Source organism: Megalops cyprinoides, chromosome 4 (genome assembly GCF_013368585.1).
Source record: "Megalops cyprinoides isolate fMegCyp1 chromosome 4, fMegCyp1.pri, whole genome shotgun sequence".
Classification (NCBI taxonomy): Eukaryota; Metazoa; Chordata; class Actinopteri; order Elopiformes; family Megalopidae; genus Megalops; species Megalops cyprinoides.
In genome coordinates, this window is record NC_050586.1 from 41,710,787 (window position 1) to 41,720,576 (window position 9,790).

General features: G+C 37.0%; 1 protein-coding gene across 1 annotated transcript in view; it reads left to right on the plus strand.

Moving 5' to 3' along the window:
* The window catches only part of malt1 (MALT paracaspase 1), a 28,175-nt gene extending 21,283 nt beyond the window's left edge, over window positions 1–6,892 (plus strand). The window contains exons 13-17 of the mRNA XM_036527423.1: window positions 580–707; window positions 4,613–4,762; window positions 5,128–5,285; window positions 5,462–5,587; window positions 5,883–6,892. Of these exons, the coding sequence (XP_036383316.1) occupies window positions 580–707; window positions 4,613–4,762; window positions 5,128–5,285; window positions 5,462–5,587; window positions 5,883–6,350 (1,030 nt within the window). The 3' untranslated portion in view covers window positions 6,351–6,892. The remainder of the gene's footprint in view (window positions 1–579; window positions 708–4,612; window positions 4,763–5,127; window positions 5,286–5,461; window positions 5,588–5,882) is intronic.
* The last annotated feature ends 2,898 nt before the right edge of the window (window positions 6,893–9,790 follow it).

Consider the following 9,790-nt stretch of genomic DNA (forward strand, 5'->3'; position numbering starts at 1 on the left):
AGAGAGGGCCTAAAGAGCCGCGGGTTGCCGACCCCTCGTATAGTTAAAAGAATCTTGCCCATATACTTATGTTGGATCACACTGAAACAACTTTTTGTATTATGAGCAGTGGTGCTAAATATGTCTTCTCCTGTGGGTGTATTGACCAGTTTAGTCCAACTTTAAAGGTATATGTCACTATTTTTGGGGGTGGAGTGTGGATTGTTATTTAATGTAATTCAAAAATGCCTGTAATGTAACAGTGTCCAAAAGTCCATCTTGATTATAAAACAGTTTTCAAAAAAGTGGAGGTGACAAATGACATTTTTGTGCATCATTACAAGTTCTAATATCTTTCTGAAATAAAGAAAGAATGTGTAAATATCAAACCCTTGCTTAATTGATATTTGCTATTGATAGTCACAGACAAGAGAGTAACAGACAAGAGAGTAACTTTAAGAGAGTAATATGTGTAAATCTTGATACTTGTAGGAAATTGAATTCATTGTTCATTTTAAAAGAGTAGCCTTAGCTTTTATGAGTCTTAATGAATGCCTTTTTTCCTTGCATTTATACTACATGTATGAATTTACCATTAAGTTGCCAGGATGCAGAAGCTTTTGAGTTGAACTCGAGTGGATTCACTAATGGGGTCTTCATAAATTTCCTAAAGAAGCGTCTTCTAGAGGATGAAAAGATCACAGTCCTGCTGGACAGAGTGGCAGAGGGTAAGCAAGCACTCAAATGTGTACTAGCAGTGAAAATGGGGGATATTTTGGTATAATATTTGTTGATCTGTTTTTCTTGTTATCAGGAGTTTGCACATTCAAATCCCAGCTGGGAAACTACAGTTGTATATGGCATGCAAATTAGCTTGATAATCTAACATGCATAAACCACCCCAGTCATCTTGTAGTATCACTGGCATGGTTTGTTAACTAAAAAACCCAAATTATCTTGTAAGGCCTATCTAGTTATCTGGTGAAGTTGTCAAAAAAAATAACATAGTATTTTAATTCCACAAACATACAAACACATAAAAATAACACAACATGAATTTTTAAATATATAATGTTATGTATATAATGAAAACCATTGTTCCTAAAATCCTTTTTACTCCTCCTCAGCTCATGTATGATGTTATTACACATGTGTCCAAGTTAATGGTACACATGCATCACTGCTGTACAACATTTTCATTTGAACATGGAGCAGAGTGAAATGGTGCTGTATTTCAACTTAGAAAATATGTAAGGAGAGTGCCAAATTTGTTGCATTAATTATCTTGCATTTGAAAATTATACAGTGCATTTAGTATGTACATAAATAAAATTACCCATGTGTGATAATCCTGATGGTTATTTTGGCATGGCCATAAACTGTGTTTTGTAAGGGACAAGCTTTTTCATGACAAAAATGACCAAAAAGCCTACAAAGTCTTTAGGACAAAAAATGTTTATTAGTACTTGGACAAATCTGCTTTTTTTCTTGGCATCAGGTGTGAGTTGCTGGATTTTAAGAGATGTTTGAGGATTTGTGGTTTATATAACATCTCCCATTTAAATACATTAAAATAACACAAAACAGAGCTGCTTAGAGGCTCACCCAATAAAAGTGCTTGCTGCTGCAAGCCAAGGTTGAGCACTACGGCATGGATTCAATCCCAACTGTGTCATCATCTGAGGATAACTTGGAGTCCATAATGGCAGGACAAATTGGCCTCTTTCTGCCGAGGGATACAGGGGAGGGTAGGTTGGCCAAGGGACTGCACCAGCGAGTCCTGCTGGTTGTTTGGACACCTACTGTTCTCCCTGTGTAATGCTGCATATGAAGTTTCCTCTTCTGTCTCAGGTCTATGCAAGCCTAACATGGGAGCTACAGTGTGTAAAGAAATCATGCAGTGAAGCGCATGTTTGTCCGTGCCCTCCCACATTGACAGTAGGGGTTGTATCAAGGAGCAGCATGTAAGAACATAATTGGGCATTACAAATTGGGAGGAAAAGGGGAGAAAGCGTTGAGCAGTCTAAAAAAAAAAAACGCATACACACAAAAAGATGTTTTACAGACCCTTTCATGATGGCAATTTGTTCTTGCTTATTCATTTGTTCGGAAAAAATACTTTTCCTCCAATTAAACAACACAGCCGACAGCATAATACAAACATTTCCTTTTCAAATTGGGCAGGTTTTTTTTTCCAAAAACAAATGTTTGGAGGTGCCAGGAAGTCAATCAAATGGAGGCATTCGGGATTTGTAAAATCCATCTTTTTGTAGATTATCTGATTGGTTTGAAAGTGAGAGAATGATATGAGATTTTTCAAATGATCAAATTTCCAAATGATTTCAAAATGATTTTTTAACCTGTGTGTAATATAAGTAATGCTTGAGACAACCTAAGCACAATTTCTACATCCAGTCTGCAATAAAAACAATAAAGCAATAAAAAAGGCAAATAGATTGCTGGAATACATAGCAAAAAAAGTATTGATTACAGCTCAAAGTAGAATATATTGCTATACAATGCCTTTGCCAGATGGCTGTCTCTAAGACATTGTAAAAGTGACTATAAAAAGAACCTACACACTCTTGAAAAAGTGCAGAGAAGGGCAACAAAACTGGTTCCTGGTATCAAACATACGTTATGAAGAGAGACTCAAATACACTGAATCATTTTAGTCTACACAAAAGAAGGGAGATTGATTGAGGCTAAATTTAAAATAGGTATATATATATATATAATATAAAGACTTAGAACTAATCTTAAAATCTATCTCTGTAGTATATCAGTAGAATAAGATGAAATTGGCTAAAATTAGTTGTAAGCATTTTATTATATAGCATTTTATTCAGTGCATTTACAGTTATAAATACATTCAATAGCTTAGAGTGTTCAACACTAGGCTTGATACAGTCCTAGATACAATGTAGATGGTCTAGATCATAGACGATGATGAGCCCTGGGCTGAACAGCCTGTTGGCATTAATCTTTTTTATGTTGTATGACACTTTTACATTCAAATACATTTTGTTCAATGAAGAATTTAGCTGAGCACATTTCTCTAAAAACTTTTAAAGGTAGATGTGTATTTTATCCATTTATTTGCATCAGTCTATTGCTTTATCCACCATCCACCATAGGACCACTTAAAAGAATCAAAATTTCCTGAGGGTATTATTACATGTAGAATGTACTGTCTGTAAACCTCTGTCAAATCTGAAGAATTTTTGCATCTTCGTTTGCTCATGGTGTCCACCCAATGGACATCATTCAGATTTAGCACACTAATATGGAGTAGAGATGTGAGTCCTTGAAACCTACTGGAAAACTTTTTAGGGGAATTGGTTTTGTAGTGGAGTTCATAAAATGAATAAAACCAAGAAATACAAACATTTAATCATTGCTTGCTGTTTCATGATGACCATATATCATGTTAACCACAGGAGTTAGCCAATTAAAAAGCTTTTTCAACAAGCTGATATTCAGTGACAGTAAAGACTACAGCAAGTGATTGGTAAATCTGAACTGAAAGGAGGGCAAAAAAAGAATAAACCAATTGGAAGTATTAAATTCTGTTACTTAAGCTTTTCAGTCATAATTTCATTGTAAAATCTGACTTACTGTAAATGATTGTTTTCCATCAAACTTGATATAGTTGATGCAATCATGACTTAATCTCATGCTTTGCAATGCAGCAGTATCTACACAAGAAGAACTATGCATTCTAACAGAGCAGTTAATTAATAAGACATTACTGAAAAAAATGTGACCATTGATTGTGTAAAGATATTTAAATTAATACACATTTTCTGCACCATTGTTCTAGGAAGCAGTTCTATTTTTCATCCAAGACACACATTCACAGCTATCCAAACTCCTCTTCTCAACTACATAACATAACAAGACTGTAATAAAATTCAAGCTTTTATTTTTTTATTTTTGGTTTGGAAAAATGTATTACTTAATTAGTATCAGCACACTCAAACCCATGAATTGGGAGACTCAAGCAAAATATTTGTGTCACATTGACAGGGAGTGATACAACTGCATTAAAAAGGGTCCCTGTAGTTCAATTACCCAGGTAGTTTGGTTTTAGTCGGTTTAGAACTTTCTGCTTCTTTTCTCTTATCTGTTCTGATGATCCATGATGCTTGTGAAAAGCAGATTCTGATGAACATGATGATGGATGACACACTTCCATTTCCTGCACAGTCAGCTGGCATCTGTAGTTCCACACTGGCTTGCCATCTTGAATCAACTCACAAATCTGTGTACACATCATAGAAAAAAACAAACAGCTAATAACTGGACAAAACCCTCAGGATTGTGTCTGTAGCTTCTTAGCTGGAGCTGTAAACCACTTTGGCTCCAACTTTAATTTGGAAAGTATTTTTATATAGAGTGAAGTATTTTAACATAGAGTGAAGTAGCACAAGCCACTTTGTTCTATCAACCAAAAATAAAAAGGACGAGACGTATAACAGGTGCTCCCTCTATTTGTACTGCACGTGCACTGTGGTTAAATCAGTTAACCCTTTTGTTTCCACATTGTAAATGGGGATTACAGATTCAACAATGCAATAAAAAGCCACTGTTGTATTCTATTAAAGGATACCTGTTATTTTTATGTTTTCAGATATGGGCCAGTTTGACCCCACCAAGGGCAAACAGGCCCTAGAAATCCGCAGCAGCTTGTCTGAGAGGAGGGCACTGACTGACCCCATTCTGTCTAGTGGCTGTTCAGATGAGAATCAAGCACGCAACCTGCAGTGGGCCAAAGCTCATGGTACAGTACCTTCTCCAAATAGGCAGAGCTCAGTGAAATGCCCCCTGTATTTGTTTTTACCAATGTTCCTCTCAGCTGCTCCTCTAGACTAGTAAATATCTCTCTTAGAGAAGAACTCATAATTCAAATAGAATAGTGACTAAATGGAAGCAGACTGCTTTAATTGTAGCTGAGTTATTTCCCTTTGGTCTCCCAGGTATTCAGAAGGTCTTTACCCAGAACTAGTCCCTGTCCATTGGTTCATTGACACATTTTGTCCATTCTTTGAAAAATACCTAATCATGTTGATGACTATAAAATGGGATTATTTTAAAAAATGACATCAATTTAGACTGAACTGTTTTCCAATGTGTGCTACTCCACAGAACTCCCTGAGAGCATGTGTCTGGACTTTGATTGTGGGGTATTGATTAAAATGGGCTTCGCTGCAGAGTTCTCAAACGTACTTGTCATCTATACAAGCATCGTGAAGAAGTCAGATGACATGTCCTCCTGTCAAGCTTATGTCACCAACTTCACCCCAGTAAGACCCTCTTACCTTTGGAAAGAGTTTGAGAAGAGTAAAAAAGTACATTTTGCACATCTTAATAAACAAATTACTTTGTCAAGTGTTCTATTTTATATCTCATTTTTGCAGTGTTCAACAGTCAATATATAATAAAGCATTCTCAAGGTTTTCTCCTCTTTCGTTTGTGCCAGGAGCTTGACATAGATCCCAAGGAGATGAACAAGGAGACTCCAGAAGAGACAGGAAGCTACCTACTGTCTAAGAGCCTCCCCCAGCATTGCCTGTACACCAGACTGAGCTCCCTACAGAAACTCAGGGTAGAATCACCACCCAATGGCTGACCTTGTTATTGTCACATACAAAATCATTACTGTTACTTTCCTTTACAAGTGCATTATACTAATTATTACATAGATCTGCAGTTTGAAGTTACATTATAGATATGGCAAAGATCTAGTGGTGCATAAGGAAATATTTTGGTCCAAACTTGGAAGCACGGCAGTGAAGTAAATGATGGAAAAGACTCGTGGAGATTGACTCCTTTTTCAAAACCAGTGATGGAACATGTATGTTTCCAGATCCTGCTTACACAGTTCTCTGTCCTCTCTGCAGGAGCAGTTGGTCTTCACCGTGTGCCTGCAAGGGAAATTTGTGGCCATGGAGGATCTGGTGGAGTGGACCACAGAAGTGAACATTGGCAAGCCTTTGATCGCCAAGTTGGACCTGCACCGTACTGTGAGGCGGAACAGCTGCCTCCAGACCTGTGGGATGCCCCACAGTCCATCCCACAGCCCCTGCCACAGCCCAGGGGCCGACCATCTCCACCAGCAGTACCAAAACACCTACTTGGGGGTATATGACACCCCCCAAAGTGTTGCTGGAGCCTGCAGTAACCCCCCATTTTGTGAGGACACCTCTTTCTACCATCACTATCACTGCACTGATGACCCACCCTTTCTGGACTCACCCAGCAGGGTCAATGTCCCCATTGAGACCACAGATGACATCATTGAGCTCCAAGAGAGCTTCATTAACAGCTTGCAGCTTCACGACCAATATAACACATTTACTAACATGTGAGGTACTCTTTGAAGGAGTTCTTTCTGTATTGTTACTTGTAAGATTTTAAAAATTTATTTTATTGTATTTTTAAAATACACATATACATAATGCTGGCATAAAAGTAGTTAGGAAAGAGCAACAATAAATGCAGTCCATCACATTCACTGGGGGAAACTTCCTCACAATACCATTGCATGGGATGGGAGTTAATGCAGGAGTGATTTATAGTTGGATGATGGTTCAGTTTATTCTAATTTCAGACATTAATTCATTGATATGTGTGTGTGACTATGCACAGTTTGGCCAGTGTGAGGGGCCTTTTTGGGGTTCCCTGGACAGAAAATTGTTCAGAACAACACATGCAGTTCAAAGAGATACAGCACAATGAGATTACTAAGCAGTATTTCCTTTGTCCAATGTAATTTCTTGCCATTCTGCTGTTTTTACTCATTTTCATCTAAACACTAGACCATTTGGCAGGCAAAGATTAGGACATTTTTGTAGGGAAAAAAAAAACTTATGCCTTCACACATGATGTTGTATAACGTCAGATTCATCAATCTCCCCTGTGCTATTACAGTCTTTCTCCAGTATATTGCACTTATTTTGCCATCAAAGACTGACATGTAATTATGACAGTGTTAGTTTACATACTTGTAACGCTTTTACTATTCCTGTTTTAATCTCTGACAGATCTTCATTCTGTAATACAAATGTATTAGATGAGATCCATGCTCCTTTACAGGCTGCCTTCCATAATCCCAATCTTATTACTATCCCATGTGTTTCGTCCCCCTCTGATTGGTCATCAGATTGAGTCGACTTCAATTTGTCTAAATAGTCCATATTCTTTTAAGATTCTTTTAAGGACAGGAAAGTTTTGGGCCTACTTCACCTGAATATCAGAAGCTTACTGCAGCCTCAGAAGTTAGATCATTTGAATATATTGGTTTTGACTGAAACCTGGCTAAAAAAAAGCAGTGATGACTCTGAAGTCACCAGTAATGATTAAAATCTATGCAGAATGGATAGAATTGGCAGGGGAGGTGGTGTAGCCATATATGTTAGATCTTGTTTTCCTGTCACTATTTTAAATGCTGTTACTATGCCAAAATGCTTTGAATTCATTGTTCTGAAGAATTCAATCATAGTGGTGAGGGCCTATAGCCCCCCCCTCAGCTCACACCATCACTCTTGAGAAGATGGCAGAGTTGTTTTCTCTATATATTAACTCTGAATTGGTGATCTTGGGTGATTTTAACCTGGATTGGTTAACAAATGTTTCTGATTATTTTAAGGAGATCTGTAGCAATCTTGTCTTAATCCAGTTCATTACTGCCCCAACCAGACCAAATCTAAAAAAACTAACTAAGTATACTCTAATAGATTTAATTTTATCTAATAGGTCAGATAAATCTGATCTGATTTGATCTTGGAATAAGTGACCATTATCCTATAGCTTGTATTAGAGATACACGTCTGAAAAGAAACCAATCTTGAGTTGTTGTTAAAAGAAATTTTAGAAATTTTAATGAACAAGGTTTTTTTAATTATCTACATCATAGTCATATTTATGACACATCTGAAATATTAGATGTAGAAGTGGCATTGGACCTTTTCACAAATTCTTTCCTCTCAGTGGTTAATAAACATGCCCCGTTCAAGAAGTTTAGGGTAAAAGATAGATCTAGTGCATGGTTTACATCTGAATTATCGCATATAAAACTTGGGCTCTTGCTAGACATACTAGGGACTTATCTCACTGGCTTAATTATAAGCAACTTAGAAATAAGTGTACTTCCTCTGTGAGGAAAGCTAAATCTGATTATTATTTAAGTTTCATTTCAAGCTCTTACACTAACTCAGCTAAAAATACTACTTCCCTACCTACGCATATCAAATCAGAAGACTGTTTGCTATCTGGAAATAAGGAGATTTGCTCAGTTTTCAATAAACATTTTGCTGCAGCTGGCCATCTTTTTGAGAATGAGCATAAAGGGCCCACTCATATTAATGATGACCATATGCATTTTGAGTTTCATGCTCCCCAGTTTACCCTACATCCCTTTTCTTTTGATGTAGTTTCTGATGCACTCCAAACAATTCATCCCAGGAACTGAACTGGAGAGGAAAAATGAGATCCTTTCTTTCTTCGACTGTCCTCTCCATTAATCACAGAGCAAATAACATATATTTTTAATCTTTTAACTGGTGTAGTTCCGGGGGTATGGAAATCTGCTCATGTTTTCCCATTGTATAAGGGAGAAGATAGGATAATTGTTGACATTACTTCTATCTCCAAACTGAGTTGTCTGGCCAAAATCATAGAATCTTTGGTAAATAATTAAAGGAATTTCCTTCTAGGTACGCAGTCCTAAACCCGTATCAATCTGGCTTCAGGGCTGAGCATAGCACCATCACAGCTACTACTTTGGTTGTGAACGATATTGTGTCTGGCATAGACAGGAGAAAACACTGCTGCTCTTTTCGTTGATCTGTCAAAGGCATTTGATGCAGTCGATCACTCACTGTTATCACAAAGATTACACAGTATTGGTTTTGACTCTAAAGCTTGTGGATGGTTTTAGAATTACTTATCTAGGAGACATCAATGTGTAAAAATGGGGAATGTCCAATCTGAGTTTTTTCCGATAACGAAAGGTGTGCCACAAGGCTCCAATTTTGTTTTCTATTTATATTAATGACATAACCTCATCCTTAACTGGCTGTCATGTCCACCTTTATGTGGATGATCCTATTGTGTATTGTTTTGCAGACTCTTTTCAAGCAGCTGTTACGAACCTGCAAATTTCTGCTCTGCAAGGTGTGCTTATAGATCTAGTTAGTTTATATATTAGTTTATAGATTAGTTTTGAATGCATATAAAACAAAGTTTATGTTGTTTTCTAGAGCTGGTAATATAGACAACGGTAACCTATATATTTCCACTGTAGATGGATTCAGAATTCAGAGAGTTGCAGAATATAAATATCTTGACATTTAAATATCATCTAGACAATCTTGTAACTAAACTACGACAGAAGATGGGTTTCCTGTATAGAAATAGAGCCAACTTCCCACTGTTTTGCAGAAAAAGGATTATTGAAACAGTATTCCTGTCAGTTTTAGATTATGAGGATGTGATTAATAGGCATGCAGCTTCTTCTATCCTCAAACCTCTGAATTCAGTCTATCATTCTGCCCTCAGCTTTATTGCTGGTGATGTTTATGGTACCCATCATTGCACTCTGTTTGAGAAGGTTGGTTGGTCCTCTCTTTCGGAGAGACGTGACAGGCATTGGTATTTATTTACAAAGCCCTTATTGGCAAATTACCGTCTTATATTACATCTCTTTTGGACAGATCAGTAGGGACTTACCAAACTCGGGCACATGATTGCTCTTATTTTCATTAGATAAATGGCGGGTACTTTTAATTTGGCATTTTATGTTTTAAAT